The sequence below is a fragment of the Mesoplodon densirostris genome, chromosome 3, assembly GCF_025265405.1.
Source record: "Mesoplodon densirostris isolate mMesDen1 chromosome 3, mMesDen1 primary haplotype, whole genome shotgun sequence".
NCBI lineage: Eukaryota > Metazoa > Chordata > Mammalia > Artiodactyla > Ziphiidae > Mesoplodon > Mesoplodon densirostris.
Window position 1 is genome coordinate 128,563,073 of NC_082663.1, and position 25,840 is coordinate 128,588,912.

Below are 25,840 nucleotides of genomic sequence, written 5' to 3' on the forward strand. Positions count from 1 at the left end.
AGGCCCAGCAGCCATGGCTCACGGGCCCAGCCGCTCTGCGGCACACGGGATCCTCTGGACCGGGTTACGAACCCATGTCCCCTGCATCGGCAGGCGGACTCCCAACCACTGTGCCACCAGGGAAGCCCTTTTCCTCCAATTTAAAACAGATCATAGGGCCTAAACCAGAAACATAAAACAATTATTTTTAAATGACTCATATGTTCAGGTCATTCCTTTTTAAATTTTTTTGGCTGTGTTGGGTCTTTGTTGCTCCGCGCCGGCTTTTCTCTCGTTGCAGTGAGCGGGGGCCACTCTTCGTTGCGGTGAGTGGGATTCTCCTTGAGGTGGCTTCTCTTGTTGGGGTGCACGGGCTTCAGTAGTTGCAGTGTGTGGGCTCAGTACTTGTGGCACATGGACTTCAGTAGTTGCGGCACACAGGCCCTAAAGCGCATGGGTTTCAGCACTTGCGGTGTGTGGGCTCAGTAGTTGTGGCGTGCGGGCTTAGTTGCTCCGCAGCACGTGGGATCTTCCCAGACGAGAGATCGAACCTGTGTCCCCTGCACTGGCAGGCGGATTCTTAACCACTGCGCCACCAAGGAAGTCCTCAAGTCATTCTTAAAGATACCAAGAATCAACCAAAGTAAATTTAAAACAGTAAATAGCTACTCAATAGGATGCTTAAGTTCTGAGGCTGTAAAATAAAATGTTCCTTTTTGTTCCTGGATCATTTATATTAAAAAAAAAATCATCATGTACACTTACCTTACATAAAACTTCAACAGGTGTGGACATCTTCTTTTCACTAATTTTTTCATACTTTTGCTTCTTTGTTGCAGCCTGTGGAGAATAAGAATCAAATCACACAGATGTACTCAGTATTATGAGAAGAATCTTACTAGTTTAACATACTACACATAAAAGGAAACTTGAGATTCAAGAGAAATCATAACCTAGAATAAACGAAATCAAAGTATAATATATGCAATCTCCTTTTCCTAAACTGTTAACTTTTCACATGACTTTCTGCTTCAAGAACGTTTTTAACTGTTAGTAAAGGGTGAGTTTAACAGGAATATGATTTAAATAAAAATGGGTGGAGTCAAATTTGAAATGAAATTTCTTAACCCATCTTCAACAAGGGCAAAATAAGCAGATCAATACCAAACACATGTGTCTGCCCATCATTTAGTGACACTAATAACTGGTGTTATTTTTCCAGTGTAAAAATATTCACACTGGATAAAGCTACCCACACATTGAGCAATTTGTCAAGCTCATAGATGCTCAATAAATATAGGGACCATTTACCTTTAAAGGACCAATAAAGCAACTAACAGCCATTAAATTCTTGGACACAGTAATTTATCATTACCATACAAATACTCACAAAAGTAATGGTAAAACTCCTAATTAATGGAAACAAGTAAAATGTGAGGACAATTAAATAATATAGCTAGTATTACCGAATAAACTAGTTCTACCGTACATAAAAGTACACATTTTCAACATAATGGCAAAACATCAAAATGAGAATGTCTCCACCTTTTTAGCCCATGTCAAGTTCCTTCCAGGTAATTCTACTGGTTACCAATGGATACCTGCTAATTGTCCCAAAGGAAACTGTTCCTCAAGTGTGACTGTGAGAGTCTATTAACCTAATTATTACTGAAACCATCAGATTTTATTCTACCAATAAAAGGTAAAAATAAAGTCATTCACTCTCAGAAAACCTCATACTTAAAAGGGACCTTAAAGGTCATCTCCAATGTGTATTTGTATTCTTAAAACAAAAAGCTGGTGATGTGAGTCTGGTTTACCTTTAGTCCTTGCCATGGCAGGCTGGTTCTATTAAAATACATCAAAACATATCCTAATGATTCCATGTCATCTCGGCGACTAGAAAAGAAAATGTAAATTTAAAGGCTGGAATTATTGTGAAGAACATGTGAAAGAAAGCCAGGTACACAAGAAAAAATGTTTCCAAGCAAGGAGAGGAAGTAATTTGGTATCTTGTGCAAGAAGTTACTCAGTTAAGGTAATTTTAAAAAGTTCCTAATGGGTTACTTCTAAACAAAATTTCCTCACAGAATCCAAAATTATAAAATCCAACACGATCCTGCAACTTAACTTTTATTTATTTATTTATTTATTTATTTATTTATTTATTTTTTGCAATACGCGGGCCTCTCACTGTTGTGGCCTCTCCCGTTGCGGAGCACAGGCTCCGGACGCGCAGGCTCAGTGGCCATGGCTCACGGGCCCAGCCGCTCCGCGGCATGTGGGATCCTCCCGGACCGGGGCACGAACCCGTGTCCCCTGCATCGGCAGGTGGACTCTCAACCACTGCGCCACCAGGGAAGCCCCTGCAACTTAACTTTTAAAGAGCAAAAAGAATTTAGCTAAATAACTTTCTAAATGAGGTTAATAAAGACGGAAGGACCATCTAGCAGGACATCAGAAGCTCACAAAGATTATTTAGGGATAACGCTGAAAAAATCTACAACTTAAAGCTAATTAAACATCTATATGAATATATACACAAACACACACATACATACATATACACTTACACACATATTCAGACAGATACATGTAATTAAGGACTGGTAATGGCCTACAGAAGATGTGAAACTATACTTTAACCAAGGGTACTCAGATATTCATGGCTATTCCCTAAGCTTATTAAAAGCTCATTCTCATGAAGTTCCCTAACCTGGAAGCATATCATTTCTATGCTTTTTTTTTTTTTTTTTTTTGCGGTATGCGGGCCTCTCACTGTTGTGGCCTCTCCCGTTGCGGAGCACAGGCTCCAGACGCGCAGGCTCAGCAGCCATGGTTCACGGGCCCAGCCGCTCCACGGCATGTGGGATCTTCCTGGACTGGGGCACGAACCCATGTCCCCTGCATCGGCAGGCGGACTCTCAACCACTGTGCCACCAGGGAAGCCCTCTACACTTATTTTAAGGAGCAAAAAGAAAAATGATTGACAAAAGATGAAAGTAGATGAAAAACTAGAATTCAAGTCAGAAAATAGAAAGACCACAGAAATTATGACAATGTTTAAACTAAATCCTATTCATTTATGTAGGGGTGGAAGAGTAGAACAGGGGATGGTCCACCAACCACATTTTGGTTTACTAGGAATCAGATAACATTTTCCTTGTAAAAATAACCAATACATTCCTCCTCTAAACTCAACTTACATCACTAACATATTAAAAAGCCCAAGATCAGTATTAAGAAAAAAAGTATTGTCTTTAGCTGCATAAAGAAACATAAAGTTGCATTTATGCTTCTAATTTCCATCATGCAATATTTTCTCCTCAAAAGACAAGCTTCAACAAAGAAAACAAAAAGGCCTCATTTAATCGGCTTCTCTGCACTGTCCAAAGCAGCAGGTAAAAGGATTAATAAGTGTCTTTAAAATCTTCAGCCAAGAAACATCTTTAGATATTGTAAGAAACTAATTAAAATATTAAAAAAAACCATCAATGGCTTTTGCTATGGATTTGATAAACACATTCAATTTTCAAACTCACCTCTGTTCAATACCAAGATGTGCATTGATGCTAGCATATCGAGCAGTGCCAGTGAGATTTTTATCTTCTCTGTATGGTATGTGTTGCCTTGTCCTGTTGTCTCTGTACTTTTTGGCCAAACCAAAATCAATAAGGAATAACTTTAAAAGAAAATAAAGAGACATTAGGTTTCCAATCTTGTTCAGTTAAACTGCTTCTTACTCATTAAATGATATCTATTCTATTTTGTTCAATTATATCAAAATAAAGCATCATAAACAGAACAGATTATGAACAAACTTAACACTCCAATAAGCTTTTATTAGTCCTCATCAATAAATCAAGTTAAAAAAATACAGTTAAGTCAAGCGGTTGATCCCTGCCAGCTGAACAGTTTCATAGGCCCAGTTCATTACACATTCAGCACCTGTCTTTGGAACCTCTAACATAGTGGAGAAATGTATACATGCTCAATAGCAGAGTTGCTGACAAGTGTGCTGTATGCCATAATGAAGCCTGACATCCTGTTACACTGGTAAACAAGCATGGGGTTTTAAAAAACTAGACATAAGCTATCTGGAACTCTTCCATTCTACAAAGGCCACTCTTTAGTATGCCAACAGAATGCTCATTATCTAAAATAAGACAACTCTGAAAGTTGTATATTGACAACAAAACCAAGATTTTTACTTATAATAAATAAGCATTTTAAAACAAGCATGCATTTCATTTTATTTCCAACTGACATTTACGCATGTGAGCAGCTTAAGCTTCTGGAAAATATAACAAGTTGATCTAAAGTCTTAAAAAGCACTTAAGTATTTATTTATTTAAATAAAGGTGTTTAAATGAGCTAACCAGAAACCAAGTAGTATTTTAGAACAAAATAATGTTTAGTGCTGTTTCATTTATATGGTACACAGGGCGTAAGATACTCATTTATAATGTAGCTAATTTTTAAAATTAATTCAGGTTTACTCTCCATGATTAAAACTTTTATACGAACAAGAAAAAAAAACAGAAGTATTTTGGGGGGAAAAACCCAAAGTATGTTCACATTTACCTACCTTCTAAATCAAAATAATCTTAACTTAAAATTTTATTTAGCCTTTATCATCAAATCACTTATCAAAAGTTATATCTACAAAGTTTATCAAGCAAAGCAGGCCTATGTGCTCTTATACTATGTAGCCCTACACTATTCTTTTCTAGTTACACCTACATTTCGTAGTTTTTCTTCCCATTAGGCTGACATTAGGCTCCTTCTGCTGCAGTTTACAGTCTGTGATGTACTGAGAAACATGACCACCTAGCCTGTTAGGGTTTGTGTCAAAAAATAACTAAAGCAAGTTACTGATTTAAGTGAAAAAGGTATGACCAAGTGCTTCTTTTAGGAGGATGAAAAATGCATATTTCAGGCAGGCACTATAGTTATACACTGGATGGGAAAGGCTGAGGTTTGAGCTTCTGTAACCATGTTGACAATGAAACACTTATTTTAACCTGGTCTACTACAAAGAATGAAGATTAAATTTTCAGTAAAATGTAACTGGATAATGAAAGCTCTTTAGTATGATTAAACTCACTTCTTGAACAACTGAGTTATTATAAAATAGGAACAGGAAAGTTAATGTTATAAAACACTAAGAGAAATAAAGCTCATACTCTTTAAGTTTCTTTCGATATGAAAATTGGCTCAGTACTCAAATATTAAAATGAGCAAAATATACTTATGTTAAGCAAAACAAAAATTATGACTTAAGTTCTACAGATTCACGCTGAAAAGAAAACAAAGGAAAAACAAACACAAAAGGACATCCAGCTTCATGGCATTTAAAAAGTCTCCTAAAGAATTATGTGGGGGCTTCCCTGGTGGCGCAGTGGTTGAGAGTCTGCCTGCCAATGCAGGCAGGGGACACAGGTTCGTGCCCCAGTCCGGGAAGATCCCACATGCCGCGGAGTGGCTGGGCCCATGTGCCATGGCCGCTGAGCCTGCGCGTCCGGAGCCTGTGCTCCGCAACGGGAGAGGCCACAACAGTGAGAGGCCCGCGTACCGCAAAAAAAAAAAAAAAAAGAATTATGTGGGTTATGAATAAAAAGTGATTAGGACATAAACTTTCTTCTAAGGATTATTTTCTAAGATTGCTTCCTTTAGTACTCCAAATGGAGGAGAAAACAGGAACAACTCTGACATGGTTATGTCTGATAGTTACATTCATGTCTAGATTCAACAGCTCCATTTGCAACTCAATAACCACTTTCTCACAACTAAAAGACTGCTTTATAAAAACTCAGTGTTCACTAGAGTTCTTTCCTTCTACAATTCTAAAGGACAAAAACCTAACTTATTAAGAAAACAAAAATGGACAAACACTACCTTCTTATCTCAATCCTTAATATCAAAGCAAAAAACTTTTTAATTTTCTCCTCCTATAAAAACTGAAAATGAGTCAGGAAAAGTAATGTCACTGATAAACAAAGGTATCCCATTTTAAGAGCAAACAACTGAAAACTACTTAAAATTTAAAATCTCTTGATAGTTCATTACCTTCTGGTACCTATCATGCTTCTTTAGTCGCTCTCTATGCACTGAATTTAAAACGAGTAAAAACATATAAAATGGGAAATATTTACATGAAACCATGTGATACCAAGGATACAACCCAATAGCCGCAGATATGTAAAGGTAAAACAAAAAAAAGGAAAAGTCAGTATTCAACGTCATAAAATAATGTGTTTTTATAGGTCTGCATATGCAAAGAGACGTTTAAACTCTGGTTGTCAAGCTGCTTTTCTGTGGATTTTAACTACATGTTCTAAGTAAAATTTGTGGCTGTTTTAAAGAATGCAGCATATTTTTCAAAGGAATGTGGAAATGAGTTAATGTTGGGTATGCTGGGATAACTCCATTCAGCAGACGTGCATTTTCTTCAGAAACGCTACTGCCAATTTTAGTTTTTGGTATTTACAACAGTTTTTCTCCTAACCAGGAGTCACATTTTCCTGCCCTTCAGAAAATTCACAATATTATTTTTCCTTATAACCCAGAAAACCTATTATTAAATAACTATGTTATAAAATATAAGTAAAATGTGTGAATGTATACGGATAAGTAAAAATAGGGCAGTAAAGTTGCCTTACAACGTACCTAATTACCCACCATCCTCCCTCTCTGCCCAACCAAGACCTAGTTACCACAGTTGGTATTTCTTTGTGAATAAAAATAAAATTGAATTCCTGAAACCTTTTTAACAGTGGGAGAACGTAGTTCCTGAAATAATGCTGGGCAGTATGGAAAAGGATTAAATGATTACCCAGATGATACTTGTGGTTTAATAACGGAACTACAAAGTGTGCTCACATATCAAATGCAACTTTTTTCCTTTTCTGATTACTTATGTCAATACTTACTTCTCAGTGTATACTAAATTGATAAAGATTCGTTCATTCAGGAGCTTCAAAGATTAAGTACCTAAATGGTGTGATTTTTAAAAATTATTTTCCCTTGTTTATCTGAAAATTCATACAGTAATAAAGCTATCTAACTTCTACAAAAGTAAATATGAAGAGTTCTGCTTGCATTTAAAAAATATTTGGAAAGTTATTGGAGTGTTTAGCCTGCTAAACACTAAATCATCAGGTTATGCAACTGTTTATTTTATTTATGTGTTACTGATGGTAATTGATAAGTGCTTCAGTTATCGTTATGTTGTTAGAATACAGTATATTCTAGTTCCAGAGCATATAATGCTCTTTAAGCATTTTATGCCACTTGTTTGAAGCTGAGAGAATTCTTATATTGAGGTAATCAATTCTAGAAAAACTAGATCTGAAATCTGATCTACACTTACCTAAAGTACGCTAGGGGAAGGGGAAGAGTTGACGCAGAATATCATTCAGCAGTAATGCAACTCCAAATTATTTTTAAAAATTGAACAGTCTATCTCAAATTTACCATTAGGTAAAGAATTTCAATGGTAGACCAACACATTTCCTCATGTGGATGTTAGAGATCTAAACATAATCCTGTTTTCATTTAGGTTTTCTCTAAATTTTACAAACTTTAAGCAAAAGCCACAAAGAAACATCTTAGTAATGTTATATGTTTGCCAAGTATGTCTGAATAATGCCAACGTAAGAGGTGCTTGAGCAAGATCTACATTCTCCAGAATTAAAACAAAACAAAAATAATCAAAATAAAACAGTAAGAAAGAAAAGCACATGAATTTGGGATTGAGGTTGGAATAGGAGACAGTTTCAGACCTGGTTTAATCCTGAGAAAGATGGGTCCTGAGAAGTACTAACAGTCATGCTTCTTTTCCTCTTCCCCACTGGAGATTCTAAACACTAAACAGACAATAGAGGGTGGCAGTGCATCAAACAGTATTGCTTACATTGCAACAATGGCCGGCGCAGACAGGCAACACCGAGGCATTAGAGAAAGAACAGGGTAGCCAAATGCCATCCTTCTTCCACCAAGCACTGTAGCTTCTCAGTTTTCCAAATAAGAATCACATGCTTAAGAACATTTGAATTCTGGAAAATACTCAGGTTTTTAATGCCACTATATTGTGTCACTGCCTGAAACAGGGATAGCAATGGTGACATTTGGCTCTTTAATTTATTAATAAAAAAGGAGGGAATTTGGATCTGCAATCTTTGGTACCACAATCTGCCCTTCCCCTAAAAAAGATTGTACAGGGGAAAAAAATCTTCAGTAAGGAAGAGGTAGAAGGCATTTAGTCACCTTAAAATTTATTTTCATAAGCATGCAGGGCTGATTACTGGAAGAGATGAGCAAATTCACTATGATTGGAGTGACTACTCCTAAATATCAAATTCAGAACAATTTTCCAAATAAGAAATTTGACTTTAAAAATCAACCTCAAAAGCGCCCCCCACCCAACTCTTTACCCACAAATAGAAAACTACTGAAACAAGCTGACCAAAGAATCCAGTCTCATACAACTGGCATATTTCAAACTACAATACAGAGAACACTAAAAACCAACTACATAAACAAAACACTAATCTAAAATGTTCAAGAACAACATTTAGAATTTGTATCTTAGGTAAAACACTGCACTTCTAACCCTAGGGTCTCTCTGAATCTGTTTAACAGCAAAGCAACTTCACAATATTCTTTTTAATATCTCTAAAAGAGGATACAAGATTCTAAAAAGGTTTACGTATCACTGGTAAATTTGGATTTCCTAACACAACTATGTGATTAATAAGCTATTTTAAAGGGGGGAAAAAAGCAAAGAGGTATTATCTAGGCCATCATTAAATTTAAGACAAAAACCATGTACTGCAATGTCAACATGCAGAACACGGATCACATGAGGATAATGGGTCTTTAGCAGGAAGAAAATGGGAAGAAAAGGGCTGGGAAATGGTCAAAAGATTAGGGTCATACTGACAAAATTGCCCCCCAAAATTAAAACTAGTAATTTTTCAATTAAATTACCAGGTTTTATAGTAACAATTAAGAACCTGGATGCTTCAAAGAGAGAAGCCACATTACATTAAAAAAAAAAAAAGATGCAATTGGGAATGGCAAGAAAGGTTGTATGTAGATTTAAACACCTTCTATTATTTGAAGCTCAGCTTTCAACAAAAAAATTTTAATTCCTAAAACTTGGTCAGACCAACATTAATGTCTCACGCATTAACAAATAACACCAGTTCTAATGGTAATGGCTCCAAGTTGGCATTCATACAGGCAAACAAAGGTAAACATTTATAGCTAGACCTAGAAACACCAAACATTCCCTAATGGTTTAATAAAACAAATGGGAATGTTCCTTCCAAAAACAAACCAAAACAAAAAACACAAAAAACAAAAAACCCCCAAGTTGTCCTGAAGTTGAGAATTTCTATCAGATCATCAGATCGTAACATGTTTAGTGCATTGCCAATGCTGCCTGTCTGCCCGAGCTCAACATTGAATAAAAAAAGCAATTCACTCAGTAAAACTAATCATTGCAGAAAAAATTCAACACAATTAGTTTTTAACTGCAATCATGCGTCACTAGCTAAAACCCAATCACCCCATAAATTCAACCATTCTGCAGCCCCCAATGAACACTAATTTCATTGTATGTATGTTCATTTCACTTGTCTACACTTCCCTTTGAAAAGGAGAGGAGAAGAGGGGTGGAGACCCCACCCAACTTGGCACCCAAATAAGAAACTGTCAACTACTTTTGAAGCAGGCCCAAAAGTTATCCTTTTGAATACACAAATCCAAGGACTGAAGAATTCTCATTATCAACCATGCTTAGTCAGCAAATGTTAACGCCATGGTGACAGATGGGTCAGTGGTTCCCACGCTGGCACAAGCACATATATTACAAAAACCCACACTTCAGAGACAAAGGTTAAAATCTGATTTTTAGCATTCAGGAAGAAAAGTACATGGGGTTTTTTGTTTGTTTTTTGTTTGCTAGCTATACGAATGAATGAAAAATAGATACAACTGTTCAATAGTTAAATAATATAGATGATTACATTTCACTATAAGCCCTTGGAATTTTATATTTCCATATAAATAACTAACCTTGGTTGGGTAAGTTGGAGAGAATTTATTTCAAGTTATTAAGTTAATAGATTATCCTTCTAGTACAATCTTTTAAAGCAATTATCAATAGCAAATTCAACTTACTATGACTCTTAATTTAAAGACTGAAAGTTCACCAAAGCAATTCTTGAAGTTTTTTACTCTTTGTTCCTTCATGCAAAGAACATGTGACTAACCTTATTACAGTGACGCCCAATACCCATTAAGAAGTTATCTGGTTTAATGTCTCTGTGTATAAAATTCTTTGTATGCACATATTCAATTCTACTGATCATCTGGAAAAAAGGGGAGGAGAGAAAATTAAGTGATTTGTATTAAGTGACAAAACATTATTTCTCAATTACTTCAATATGCCAATTATTTTTCAAGATCACAGGTATACTTTATTAACTTTATTTGAGTTCACAAAGACAGTGCTAGTCAAAATTAAAAAGAAAGGGCAACCAGGCACTGCATTTACCTCTAGACTGATGGATATATAAGCATAAACCAGAAGTGTTCTTTAGGCTTATTCTTTCAATATTAATGATTATAAACATGATAGTAGCAAAACATGACCTGATAGCGAAAAATGGTTTTATTTTTAAATTACAAAAGTAATACATTTAGAATTGTTTCAGTTGTTGTAATAAATTATATAAAGTAAAAGCCAATCCTATGCCTCCTGACGTACCTATATAAAAACAGCCTGCTACCGCCCAGATCTATTTCCATGCTCTTATATACATACACACATAAACTCACTTGTGCTTGGGAGTAAGGGGTGTTGACCAACTGATATAGTAGCTATAAGTTGTTGTTATTGCTTTAAATTGAAATAGAAACAGTCCACTCACTTTATTCCTGTTCACTTGTTTTTAACTAATTATAACCCAAATATTCCTGGAAGTTGGTACCATACAATGTAAGCATGTAACTTTTTATACAAATGGGGACATACACATGCTGGGTTTCCTTTCTTGCATGCTTTTTGGACTCTCCCATGATTTTTCTCCATACTTGTATGATCATATTCCAAAACTGAATAATAAACATACCATTCTAACAAGCTTTTCTTAATTTCTTGGAAATTCTGCCTCGTCAAGTGGTATGGTCTTAGTATACTTTTTAATGGCTATAAGTATTCTATGGCACAGATGGAAGTACTCCCCAATTATCCCCTAACTCACAGTATTCCCATTATTTCCAATATTCTCCCACCATAAACAATCATGCTATTAATAATACTCAAATATATCCATACCTACTAGTGCTTTTATTTCTATGGGTTATAAATCCCATACTATTACAGCAGAATTGCTGGGCTGAAAGGTATGTATTTTTTTCATTTTGATAGGTGCCATCAGACTACCCTTCAAAATATCCTATAACAACTCATTTTTTTCAGCAGTAGTGTTCTTTCTCCCACTAGCAAAGTTATTTCAGTTCTTTCTAAATTTTGCCAATTTGACAGGTACTGACCTCGCTTATTTCCCTAACAGTTTGGAAACCTGCTCGTTTTTACTGACCTTTTGGATTTAGTACTATTCTATGAACTGTCAATCTATATTTGTCCAGTATTCTTTTGGCTTGTCCTTTTCTTGCCAATTTTTAAGAATTCTTTGCATACAACAATCTTTTATCAGTCATTTGTTATATAAATAGATTTAAATTTTGAAAAATTTGTCTTAACTCTGGCATCTCTTCTATAATAGTTTTAATTTCCAAATTATCAACTATGTCTACCTTTTCTGTAAAATACTTACAAGTTGTATTTGAAAGTGTTTTCCATGTGCAAAGGCTGCCAACATTATCTTTCTACCCATATGTTCTTGCCCTTCTAGTAGTATATGTTAGGATTCTATTTTTTACTTGGCCTCATTTTCTCTAGAGCTTTTATCACCATGGATATACAGATTCTAAATCTTACTCCTCTACCTTGGCAAATGTCTTTTGAAGCCAAATTGTAATCTCTGGCTTAAACTATTCATACTCTCAAGGAAGTAGATGTATACAATGCTCAAATAGCATCTTTAGGTACAGCAGCAACTCATATATTAAAGAAGTAAAACAAAACCGCTGGCTCACTTATGTACATATTTGTCCTAGCTAAGTAATACCCATAATTAAACTATGAGTATTAACTCACAGGGGAAAGGTGGGGCAAAAGACAAATTAATAGCACAAACTACAGACTACTTCAAGTGTTGCCTGTCATCTACAGAGCAAGACTCAGCTGTTTCCTTCTTAAACAAATGCTTTCCTGCAACCCCCTTTCCTAAATTACATTCTTTCTCTGATGTTACTAGTGTATCCAATATAAAGACTTCTATGACAGAACCCTTCAAGTTTTCTCCACTAAACTCTACACTCCTAGAGAGAAGAGACTAGTTCTTATTCTTCTTTGTACATCCCAGTGTTAAGGACAATGGCAGGCCCCGAATAAATGTTCAGTGTATGAATGCCTATGTGTTAGTGAGCCTACAGAATACAAACTCTTTTATTAAGATTCATTCACATGTCATATTAAGAGGTTTTAATCATAAATTCCTTGACATTTACCTATTATCTTTGACCGTATTATCTGTTTCCTCAAGGCTTGTTCCTGACCCTATTATTCCCCATCTTAAAATTCTTTAAAACTTATTTTCTTTATTTCCTTTAGTTCAAAAAAGTCTAATCTTTGGCTTTAAAACAATTTCACCTAATCTCCAGCCAATGAATAAATCTAATTCATGACATAAAAATTTCCCTGGTTTTGCTTAACTATTACCAATGGCCGAGAATCCTTTACCTCAAGAGCATCTACCTGGTCAAAAATTATTCCTTAAATTACTTCAGTACCTTATTTTCCTCAAAAATACACCTTTCATAAGGATTCAACACGTAATACATAGCATTCGATTTGCTTAATTTAAACAAAATTTCAATATATACATATTTATGTATATTTATATACACAAAACACTCCAAATCTTTTCTTCAAACAAAATCTTATAAGGAAACCTGCTATATTCAACACTAAAACAAATACACTCTATCTGATGGGAGCAGCTTGAAAACTCCTACTCTACAGGTGAGTAATAAACCAGTATAATCCGTTTTTGTCCTATACCCATGGGAAAACATCTACAAGTCATATTAGAGTAATACACTTGAATGACTATACCTTACTATGGATCTTTTTTTGCTGATCCAAACGTTAAACAGTGACACATAGGACTATAATTCTCTGGTTTACATACAATTAAATTATAGTTAAGTAGTGGTAAACAGTAGTATTTCTTAGTTTTTATTCTCATAGAAGCTTCACATACCTGGTCAGCTAACATAAGTACAGTTTTCATTGTGAACCTTCTTGAACAGAAATTGAAGAGGTCTTCGAGGCTGGGTCCAAGAAGATCCATGACTAGCACATTGTAGTCTTTTTCCTGACCATACCACCTAATAAAATGAAAGGGGGAAAGGGGAGGGCATTATAAAAAGCTGATTATCACTTAACATCACCAAATTTTAAAAAATTTGAATAAGATAGTTTTTCCTCTCTGGTTAGGTTTTATTTAGGGTTAAGTTTTCCACTATTCAGTTGATGAACTCACTGACTGACTACATTGCCCAACACAAGGTAAAGAGATTTTTTCCTGTCAAGCAACCCATTGTCCAATTAACTCAGTACTTGTGTGGCAGCCTTAACATTCCTCTTAACCAGGGCAGCTGAATCCTATATCCATCCACCACTGATTCCTGAGACCATGGGCAAGTTTCTTAACCTCACCTCGTCTTACTTTTTAACTGAAGAAATGAAGGAGATTCTACTAGTCATTCCAAAACGTTTCAGAAAGCAAAGATCCCTTTTACTATAACTCATGTTCCATTTCCTACCAAGTTGTATTAATAAGGAGTCACATTTTTGCTTAGTTCCCGATCACAGAAAACAATCATATTACCACAAAGATGACATTTGCTTTTTACTGGAAGAATCATGCTTTAATTATCCGTTGCTATATTACTGTGGATATACAATTTGTCCCCAATAACTCTAGGTATATCAACTGCTAATTTCAGAGACTACAAGAACTGGAAATCACTGCAATAAATGATTTCAAGTTTCTATATGCCTCTAAGTCCGGTAAGGGTAATTTCCTGAAAATAAGCACTACCATTTTTATTTCAAACTTATCTAGATTATGAATTTTGCTTGAGGGACATCCCTGGAGGTCCAGTGGTTGGTTGGGATTCCATGCTTCCACTGCAGGCGGCACGGGTTCGATCGCTGGTCAGGGAACTAAGATCTTTTATGCCATGTGGCACAGCCCAAAAAAAGAAAAAAAAAAAAAGGCATTTTGCCATTATTTAAAATGTTTAAAAAAAACCCAAAAAAACGAGGAAGTTATTTTAAAGCTAGACCGGAGTGATTTCTTTGTTAACTCTAATAAGAAATGATACCTGGATTTACCATTTGAGAAGTTTATGTGTTTTAAAAATATTCAAAAGGGAAAAAGGCTTAAAAAAATTTGTGTCGAAAGCATTAATGAGTATCAGTTTAGTGGAAAACTGTTCAGTGTTTTTGGTTTGTTTTATAATTTTGTGTATTTATTTCTTTTTGGCTGCGTTGGGTCTTCATTGCTGCACGTGGGCTTTCTCTAGTTGCAGCGAGCGGGGGTACACTTCGTTGTGGTGCGCGGGCTTCTCGTGGTGGCTGCTCTTGTTGCGGAGCACAGGCTCTAGGCGCACGGGCTCAGCAGTTGTGACACATGGGCTTAGTTGCTCCGCAGAATGTGGGATCTTCCTGGAGCAGGGATCGAACCCATGTCGCCTTCATTGGCAGGCGGATTCTTAACCACCGCGCCACCAAGGAAGTCCCCTGTTTAGAGTTTTTAGTGCTATTTCTTTTTTAAAATTTTGCTTTAGTATATTATTTTGTTATAAAAGAAAATTAAGACCGAAACTAGAGAATGGGGATTTAGTATCTTAATAACTATTTTTCTAGAAAATGCAAAACCAGCTACTTAAGCATGCTCTCATATTCAGATCCAATGAATACGCTCCCTAGAATCTTATGTAAAAGATCTTAAGGTGGGCCTCCCTGGTGGCGCAGTGGTTAAGAGTCCGCCTGCCTATGCAGGGGATACGGGTTCGTGCCCCGGTCTGGGAGGATCCCATATGTCGCGGAGCGGCTGGGCCCGTGAGCCATGGCCGCTGGGCCTGCGCGTCCGGAGCCTGTGCTCCGCAACGGGAGAGGCCACAACAGTAAGAGGCCCGCATACCGCAAAAAGAAAAAGATCTTAAGGTGACTAGGCTTAGAAAGCTCACATTCCTTCCTATGCTTTTGCTTCAGCTGTTCCCGAGGACTACTACTTCGCAAACATGATACACGAATAACTACCATCGAACACACAAAGGAATTCATTTTCACATGTCTCTGCAGAAAAAGGTAGCCTGATGGGGAAAGTTTCTGCTTGACCTTATAGAGATTATGCCCACTAGCCTAAGAAAAGCAACAGATGTACCAATCTGCTAATGGCAGAGTTGATCTGCCCTTATTGTATCTAAAACTATGTTCAAAGCTGCTGCAATTATCCCTTTTCAATCCTTTATTTTCCATATAGGAATTCAACACCCTTCATAAACATTCCAACATTTATCAACACTTGAAAGAAAAGCTCAAAGTGGTGGGTTTGAGAATCTGCCTTCCAATGCAGGGGACACGGGTTTGATCCCCGGTCGGGGAACTAAGATCCCACATGCCACGGGGCAACTAAGCCTGCGTGCCACAACTACTGAGCCCGTGTGCCACAACTACTGAGCACTTGCACCACAAATAGAGAGAAGCCCGTGAGCAGAAATGAAGAGCCCTCTCACCACGATGAAAGATCCCACGTGCCACAAGTAAGACCCGACACAGCCAAATAAATAAATAAATATTAAAAAAAAAAAAAAAAAAAGATAAGTGGGGCTTCCCTGGTGGCGCAGTGGTTGAGAGTCCGCCTGCCGATGCAGGGGACACTGGTTCGCGCCCCGGTCCGGGAAGATCCCACATGCCGCGGAGCGGCTGGGCCCGTGAGCCATGGCCGCTAAGCCTGTGCGTCCGGAGCCTGTGCTCCGCAACAGGAGAGGCCACAACAGTGAGAGGCCCGCGTACCGCAAAAAAAAAAAAAAAAAAAAATCTAATTTATCTAGGTTTTAAAGAAAAATAAATGATTCTATAAAAAAACACCAAATCCAGAAAGAGCTAAGGGAAGTCACTAAAAATCAAAGGGAAAAGAGAAAGCACAAATCAACTCTCATAAGACTACATCTCATGTCTACATCAACAAATTTGTACCAATGACTCCCTAACAAAATTACAATAAAGTGAATTTTACAACCATCCAACCCAAACAACAAACTTGAAATGTCAAAGGCACAAATTCATACTTCACATCTTCATGCAATCACACAATTTCATAAAGCACTTTGTGGGAAGTCATATGTAAAGTAAGCCTTTAACAGAATACTCTCATAATAATTAGAAACTAGAGGGAATTAGATGAATTCGGAAACACACTTTAAAAAAAACAAACAAGTTATTAGGCATTTTTCTCCATATTGCTTAAGTGTATGAGTTTAAGACATAGCCCCTATTCTCAATATCAAGAAGATAATCCATAAAAAAACAACTAAAACATAAATGATTCAAAGGCATTTTCCTCCATGGTGCAAATATGGCACTTCTAAAATAATCAGGTCTTTCCTCTTAGAAATTGGTATTATAACTCTTTAAACCTAAGTGACAGGTGTTTCTTTCATTCTTCCTTTTGATCTCAAGGAATATATAACTTATTTCTCTAAACCTAACACCTCACACCCTCCCCATCTGTGCTTTCCACCTTTGTAACCCATCCCGACATTATTACACACAGATTAGGAGCCAGGAACAGCCTTCTGCTTATCCAAATCCTACTTACTCAGTTTCTACCTTCACCTCCACCTTTTCCACTTTTATTCTGCAAGCTGCTAACTCTCCATTTTCAATTGCAACATCCTAATACCCAGCTGCCAAAGATATCTTCCTTAAGTAGCCTATCCCACATTGGTCTCCCGTTTCACAGAATTCCTATAACCACTGACTACTGCTTATATCCAAGATCTAACCCCTTGACAATACAAATATTCAGGTACTGTTACTTTGGCGTTTCTCTCTCTACACCTGTAAGATAAAACCTACTGTTTGTCTTATGTCTTCATAGAACCTGGGTAATGAGCAAGCACTAAGCTGATTCTCTGAGATCATTTAAGTTTGCAGACAATCTGAAACCCATAAACATGAAAACCTCACTCCTATTCTCCACTTTCGAGGTGCCTTCAACCAGAAACTCAGGTTTTATCTTTAGACATTTTTCAACATAAGCAGCAATGTGTTGCTACTAAGTACACTATGGTAAAGTAATGTGCACACTGTAGGTAACTCAGATACTTACGAGATTAAAAACAAACTGGTTTGATTTGGACCTTATTCTTCCTATCAAAAGATGCAGAAGAATCAAGTAATTTAATGGATAAAAGTTAAAAAGGGGGGGGGCAGGGTCTCATTTACTGTTTGTTTGTTTCAAATCAATGTCTTTAGACTTCGTGTTGCCTGACCAATCAAGGAAGTAGGCCAAGGAATGTGAGCTCGCAACTTAGAAAACCATCATTTCTTACCGAGAGCATAAAAAAGGTACCTTAAGGTCTGAAGAAGATGCTAAGAGAAGGCAAGGTCTATCTGTCTGATCTTATTTCCTTCCTCTAAACCCATATCCAAACTAATTCTAGTTAAAAAATTAAGAAACAGATAAAAAGCACAAGCCTAAGATAATACATGCACAGTCAATAGGGCTGACCAAAAAATGCTAACAGAATTCAGAAAAAGCAAACAATCGGTGGGAACTACATCTGTCCAAAGAAAGAAACCTAGTGAAAATGGTCTGTTACCAGTCAGATCCTGAAGGAGGGATAATATTTTGATAGGTAAGGTAGAAAAAGATGTGCTAAGGGCTTCCCTGGTGGTGCAGTAGTTAAGAATCCACCTGCCAATGCAGGGGACACGGGTTCGAGCCCTGGTCCGGGAAGATCCCACATGCCGCGGAGCAGCTAAGCCTTGTGTGCCACAACTACTGAGCCTATGCTCTAGAGCCCATGAACCACAACTACTGAAGCCCGCGTGCCTAGAGCCCGTGCTCCACAGCAAGAGAAGCCACTGCAATGAGAAGCCCGCACACCACAACGAAGAGTACACCCCGCTCGCCGCAACTAGAGAAACCCCGTGTGCAGCAATGAAGACCCAACACAGCCAAAAATAAATTTAAAAAAAAAAAAAAAGATGTGCTAGGCAGAGAGAGGCAAGAATAGACCATGGGCTCGCATAAAGGGGCGAATCAAAGTGACTGATAGTTTGGGGCTATATTATAGACTCTTGAATACCAGGCTAATGTGCTTTAAATTCTATAGATAACTGAGGAATTATCAGTGGAGTATGGCTGGGACATAATATAATTAAGTATTAAGAGTTGGCCTTGGGCCTCCCTGGTGGCGCAAGTGGTTGAGAGTCCGCCTGCCGATGCAGGGGATACGGGTTCGTGCCCCGGTCTGGGAGGATCCCATATGCCGCGGAGCGGCTGGGCCCGTGAGCCATGGCCGCTGAGCCTGCGCGTCCGGAGCCTGTGCTCCGCAACGGGGGAGGCCACAACAGTGAGAGGCCCGCATACCGCAAAAAAAAAAAAAAAAAAGAGTTGGCCTTGGTATCGGTATGCAATATGGAAACTGGGGAGTAGGGGAAGGAGTGACAATGACATGAGAACCAATTAGAAGAGTTATATTATAGTTGAGATGTGGAGCTAGAGGTTTCTTTTCTCTAATAAATCTCGATGAAAATGGAAATACCTTAGAAAAGAAATAAAATGACTGAAATGAAATATTTTAGGTATTGCTATGAGACCCAAGGACTTCCAAGAATAGTAAATCAGTGTAATTATCGTAAATACTCAGTTCAGATTAAAGGACCTAAATATGCCCATCCCTGTAACAATAACAAGAGAAAAAAGAACATTTGTTTAACGTAGGTCTTCCCCCTCTGACTTGATTGGTGACAGTTAATTTTATGCATCAACCCGACTGGGCTAAGGGATTCTGAAATAGCTGGTAAAACATAAAACAGTTCGTGAAGGTATCTCCAGAAGAGATTAGCATCTGAATGACAGGCTAAGTAAAGAAAATCACCCTCCCTAAAGTGGGGTACCTGAACAGAATAAAAAGGCAGAGGAAGAGAAATTTCCCTCTCTGCTAGAGCTGAAACATTCATCTTCCATCTTCTGCTCTAGGACATCCGTGCTCTTGGTTTTCAGAACTTAGGACTCAAACTGGGACGTAAATCATTGGCTCCCCGGTCTCAGGTCTTTAGGCTTGATCCAGAACTACACTGCTGGTTTTCCTGGGCTTCCAGCTTATAGACCACAGGTCATGGGACTTCCTTTTTTTTTTTTTTTTTTTTTTAAATTTTATTTTTTATACAGCAGGTTCTTATTAGTTATCTATTTTATACATATTAGTATATATATGTCAGTCAAAATCTCCCAATTCATCCCACAACCACCCCCCACTACCACTTTACCCCCTTGGTGTCCACATGTTTGTTCTCTACATCTGTGTCTCTATTTCTGCCCTGCAAAGCAGTTCATCTGTACCATTTTTCTAGGTTCCACATACATGCATTAATATACAATATTTGTTTTTCTCTTTCTGACTTACTTCACTCTGTATGACAGTCTCTAGATCCATCCACGTCTCTACAAATGACCCAATTTTGTTCCTTTTTGTGGCTGAGTAATATTCTATTGTATATATGTACCACATCTTCTTTATCCATTCGTCTGTCGATGGGCATTTAGTTTGCTTCCAGGTCATGGGACTTCTTAGCGTCCATAATCGTGTGAGCAAATCCCTCATAATAAATCTCTTTCTGTCTACCTATAAATATATCTCGCTTTATTGCTCTTTGCAGGTATCACATTTTTTACAAATTGTGGCAACCATGCCTTGAACAAATCCATCGGCACCATTTTTCCAACAGTACATGCTCACTTTGTGTCTTTGTCACATTTTTATATTTTCGTTATTATTATATTTGTTATGGTGATGATCTGTGATCTTTATTTTTGATTTTGATCTTTATTTTGATTTATTATTTCAAAAAGTTACCACTCACTGAAAGCGCAGATGATGGTTAGCACTTTTTGGGCAATAAAGTATTTTTAAATTAAGGTAGGTACAATTTTTTTGGACATAATGCTATTGCACACCTGATAGACTACAGTATAGTGTAAACATAATTTTTAATGTGTGACTTTGCTTTACTGTGGTATTCTGGAACTGAACCCATAATAACTCTGAGGTATGCCTGTATATATGATCCATCGGTTCTATTTCTTTGGAGAATCCTAGTACAATAGGGGCGGCCATTTTATGTTTTGTTCGCAACTCTATATTCCCAGCATCCAGCACAATGCCTTACATGCAGGAAATGATCAGTAACATTTGCTGAATTAAAGAATAAAAAGCTATATTAGAGGTTTTTACCAGGCTAGGGCATGCGTGACATGGCAGATGAGGAAAACGAAACAAGGAATACAAAAATACTACCTGTACCGAAAGTATAAAGTCATCAGGAAGCATCTACTCATCTTTGATTCAAATAAGTCAAATAATTATAAAAGTTTAGAAGTGACAGTCGTAACAGATAAATGTCTTTTCCTATGCCATTTATCTTCCCATCTTTAGATTATTAATGTCAGAGTCTTCACTGAACTAAAAGTATGGGCACTGAATCAGTGCTGTAACATACCCATTTTCATAGCATCTACATTCTCAAGAGAGTGTATCTCAAACTTAGTCTCTTGCCAACTTATCATCATCCAACTTTTATGTTCCTTTTTATGAGGGTAGAAATTAAGGATCTGGTCTAGTACAATCTCGCTCAACTCCAAGAACTAGCTCAAATTCCCCCTTTAGGTTGCTACTGCTAACAGTTCCAGCCACCCTACTCTCTTTTGTCTGAATTTCTTTTTATGTTCCTATACATTAATAATCCTTAACAGTAGAATTTTGCCTTTCATAATATTATAAAAACTATAGATAGCTCTTCTTCCCATCCTTCAACAGCACCCAAATTACCATGGGCCAAAAAAAATCACCTACAGGCAATTCTTGTATATCTTTTCCTGTATCTTTCTTCTTGCTTCTCATTGTAATCATGGCATGTTGCCTTCTTTTCTCTTTTTGTTCTGTTTCTGGCGTGTGTGTTGGGGTTAACAATTCATTTAAAACAGTTAAGAAAGGCACTTCCTGCTCCCCCTCTCCTCCTAAATTACCAGACTTCAACAGCAGGCGACCCTCAACCACAACACAAGCCCTCAATTCTCAATTTAAATTCCTGAGTCTCAGAAGTCACCAATCCTCCTAGTACTGCATTCAATAGTTGATTACTTCTGAAAGGTGGAAGCATCTATGAACTTGAGTCTTAAGACACTGTAACCCTTTAACCTAGAATTGTTAGTACTTATTAAGCTCCATTTTATTAATGGCATTCATCATGAAAACAGAACTATGATGCACAGCTTTGACTACATTTTGATTCATGTAACTCTTCAGTGCTTCTGAAAAAGAACTAGATACGGGAATAAAAAGTGGGTCACCTCCTGATTTTCTATTAACTCTTGGTATACAAGATTGCTGTGTAACTCTCATTCTCCTTCTCTGCCCATATTTGCTCCTTAGATTTGTGGCCTTCGTTTTACTTTGAATACCTAGCTACCTAGAATTTAATGAACTAAACTTTTCTCTTGCCATCAAAAATTTAAGACCAGGCTTCCCTGGTGGCGCAGTGGTTCAGAATCTGCCTGCCAAGGTAGGGGACACAGGTTCAAGCCCTGGTCTGGGAAGATCTCACATGCTGCAGAGCAACTAAGCCTGTGCACCACAACTACTGAAGTCCTTGTGCCTAGAGTCTGTGCTCCCCAACAAGAGAAGCCACCACAATGAGAAGCCCACGCACCACAACGAAGAGTAGCCCCCGCTCACTGCAACTAGAGAAAGCCCACGTGCAGCAACGAAGACCCAATACAGCCAAAAAAATTTTTTAAGACCATCAATCTATTTCCTCCTCTTGCAATTTCATTTAAAACACAATTCATATTTTATAAGGTCAGTAACACAAAATTTTTATTCATAATGCTTTGGATTTACAACTTGCAGAAATATCTTTGAAATAGTTTGGGATCCAGAGCATTTTCACTAGAGAAAGACACTCATTGCTGCTATTTGGCTACTGCAGGGAACTGGAAAATCAGGTTTAATAAAGAAAACAGACACTAAGTTTTCTGGTGAATTAAGCAACTAGAACCAGAAACACAAATACCGATTAGACTGATTTCTCCATACTAAAAACTGATTTAGACATTAAGTAAGAAAAGAACCACAGTTTTAGCTGTGGGTATGGTGATCAGAGTAATAATTCTGATAATGTGATGATTTCAAGAAATTTTAGATATTAATTCTATCTTTTACTTCACTGAACCTTTCCCAGAACTTTCCTAGGTCTTCCAAACCTTTTTTAATTGGCTAATTTCCCCACCCTTACAATCTCACACCCCTTATCACACACTGATAAGCACAGAAGTAATTTAAAATTGAACAAGACTAGAAAGGAAAAAGAAAATAAATACTGGAAATCCACCAACTCAGAGACCAATCCTGCATCAAATGTATTTAGCTACAATAACCAAGAACTTGCCCAGACAAGTTGTATGTGAGTGGGTGGGAGGTGCTAGTTCTACAAACCAAGTGTTCTGAATCTTTTTCATTGTCATGGATCCCCCACCTTTGGTAGTCTAATGAGGCCTACTGATCCCTTCTCAGAGTATTTTAAATGCATAAAATAAAATACATAGCTTTATAAAGAAAACCAATTTTAGAGAAATTCAGTTACCATAAAATTACTTTAAAATCAATCTTGATATAGTAATATACATGCTCTTTATTAAAGCATTAAATAAGATTTAGAGGCAGGTCTAACTAGTACTATAATTTTGGATATAAAGACTATTTTGAGTTACATGCAACAATAATGTAATATGAAAGTACCTGTGATTTCTATTGGTGACAAAGCCATAGGTACTGCCAAAACTAGTGGGGACTTGTTGCCTACGTTTATAAAAGAAAAACTAGGTTCAGTTAGAGGTACATGAAAATAAAGATGGAATTTTTTTCCTATCCAATTCACTGACCTCGTGGAGGGTAAATCCCTGAACCAAGTTAAGAACCCTGCTCTAAACAGATTTTTAAGGTAAACAGACTGCAGAATAAGATCTAACACTTGGGCATCATACGTGTTTCACTCAGCAATAATAATGTCAACTAAGATGATTCGTTTTCCTTCTTCATCCTAACCCTAACTCCTACTACTAATCCTTTGCTCACAATATCATCCCTAAGATCTTTGAATTATGCTGTAGGATTTCCACATTTCTCAGTCCCCTTGTTCCTTGCCCTCTGCCTTAAAAGATGCATAAATGTTCCTTAACCCGCAAATTTAAAAAACACAAACAAAGGGCTTCCCTGGTGGCGCAGTGGTTGAGAGTCCGCCTGCAAATGCAGGGAACACGGGTTCGTGCCCCGGTCCGGGAAGATCCCACATGCCGCGGAGCGGCTGGGCCCGTGGGCCATGGCCGCTGAGCCTGTGCGTCCGAAGCCTGTGCTCCGCAACGGGAGAGGCCACAACAGTGAGAGACCCGCGTACCGCAAACAAAACAAAACAAAACAAAACAACAACAACAACAACAAAAACCACAGAGGAGCAAGCAATTTATTCAAAAGATAAAAGGGAAGGCTTCTAAGAAAAGTTAGTATCTGAGCTAAACTTTGAAAAATGCCTGCTACCTCTCTACATAGTCTCCTACTTTCAGTCACTCCTCTACAGTTTCATGGTGTCGTTTCTCTGCTATGAAAACCAATGCCCCTCCTAATTACACACCAAAAAAGCAAAGTTTCATATATATATGAGGAACTCCAAAAATCTGATCTCTGCCTATCCTTTAATTCTATATCCTTATTCCCCCACCAGACTGCCCTCAGGCCATATCACTGAGTCAACAGTGACTTAACTAAGCATGACTGTATACTGAGCTCTATTCCAGCCAAAGCCCAAAGCCTTAAAGTCTCATTCCTTTTCTCTCTCTGGAATAGCTATTAGCTCCTCCTAAAAACTGACTTCCTTTAACTGCAACACCCCATTATCCCAACTCTCCTCTTGCCTTGATTAACTCTGAATTTCCACCACAGGGTTGAGTCCTCACTTCTCAATTTCCTTTCTCCACTATCACTTCTATGATGATCTTACTCAGATCTAACACCACTCCTAGTTCCCTGGCCTAGGATTAGGTCTGTATTTTCTGCTAACTTAATTATACAAGAGCTAAACTTGGGATACCCTGTGCCTTAAACTCAACATGTCCAAAGCTATAACCATCCACCCTACTTTTAAAGTGGTTAGGACTCCGCACTCCCAATGCAGAGAGCATGGGTTTGATCCCTGGTTGGGGAACTAAGATCCCGCATGCCGCATGAGGCAGCCAAAACAAAATTGGGCCCCCTTTTCCTTCTTCCTAATTTAAATCTCAAATTCTCAAGGCTAAAATGACTTACCTCCACTCCTTAAGAAGAGAAATATGAGAAAACGTACATTAAAACGTTAGAGCAGGGGCCTCCCTGGTGGCGCAGTGGTTAAGAGTCCGCCTGCCGATGCAGGGGATACGGGTTCGTGCCCCGGTCTGGGAGGATCCCATATGCCGCGGAGCGGCTGGGCCCGTGAGCCATGGCCGCTGGGCCTGCGCATCCGGAGCCTGTGCTCCGCAACGGGAGAGGCCACAACAGTGAGAGGCCCGCATACCGCAAAAAGAAAAAAACAAAAAAACAAAAAACAAACAAAAAAAAACGTTAGAGCAAGGGACTTCCCTGGTGGCACAGTGGTTAAGAATCCACCTTCCAATGCAGGGGATGCGGGTTCGATCCGTGGTCGGGGGAACTAAGATCCCATGTGCTGAGGGGCAACTAAGCCCACGTGCCACAACTACTGTGCCCACACACCGCAACGAAGACCCAGTGCAGTATGCATGCATGCATGCATGCATGCATAAATACCTTAAAAAATATTAGAGCAAAAAAGTAACAGAAATCAAAATATCTCTTAGTACACTTCAGAGACCAAACGGTTTCCTTTAGGGTACTTTTTGCACTATAGGAATCACCTGTATTAAGACAGTTTTACATATAAAGATTTAAGAGAACAAATAATCTTGGCTAGATGAAACATTCCCCCCCCACATTCTACAGTAATTAATTTGCTTAGCAAATCCTTCTTAAGTAGACAGATTCCAGGTTAAAAAATTTTTAACTCAAATTTCTCTGCATTAGCAAATGAACACAAAAGAAAACAAACAATTCCAAAGCTTGATATAATCTTTTAAAAGTAGAACAGAAGAAAGAACATGAAGTCTGGGTTTGAAATGTTAATGCAAGATATAGGAAAGGGGAAAAATGGAAGAGGCAACGTAAGCTATTATAAAGGAACGATCTAACCTGAAAGAAAAAAAGCAATGAATGAACACATGAGTACCTATCCATAAATTTAAATTCTATGTGAACCTGAACTAATAATATAGAACTACACAATATATACTTATAAAAATAAGCCCTTCAGTGACTAGAC

The 25,840-nt window shown here is 37.7% G+C and overlaps 1 protein-coding gene across 7 annotated transcripts in view; it reads right to left on the minus strand.

Moving 5' to 3' along the window:
- CSNK1A1 (casein kinase 1 alpha 1) overlaps positions 1 to 25,840 on the minus strand; it is a 49,477-nt gene that overhangs the window by 13,158 nt on the left and 10,479 nt on the right. For 5 of the 7 annotated variants that reach the window (XR_009531485.1, XM_060093615.1, XM_060093613.1 and 2 more), the window contains exons 3-8: positions 13,380 to 13,506; positions 10,260 to 10,358; positions 7,764 to 7,847; positions 3,522 to 3,661; positions 1,800 to 1,878; positions 745 to 819 (exon numbers count right to left, since the gene is read on the minus strand). Coding sequence is in view for 5 of the 7 variants with exons in the window: in XM_060093615.1 (XP_059949598.1) it covers positions 745 to 819; positions 1,800 to 1,878; positions 3,522 to 3,661; positions 7,764 to 7,847; positions 10,260 to 10,358; positions 13,380 to 13,506 (604 nt within the window). In the remaining 2 variants the exon portion in view is untranslated. The remainder of the gene's footprint in view (positions 1 to 744; positions 820 to 1,799; positions 1,879 to 3,521; positions 3,662 to 7,763; positions 7,848 to 10,259; positions 10,359 to 13,379; positions 13,507 to 25,840) is intronic. The other 2 variants (XR_009531486.1, XM_060093616.1) reach the window with 1 other exon arrangement.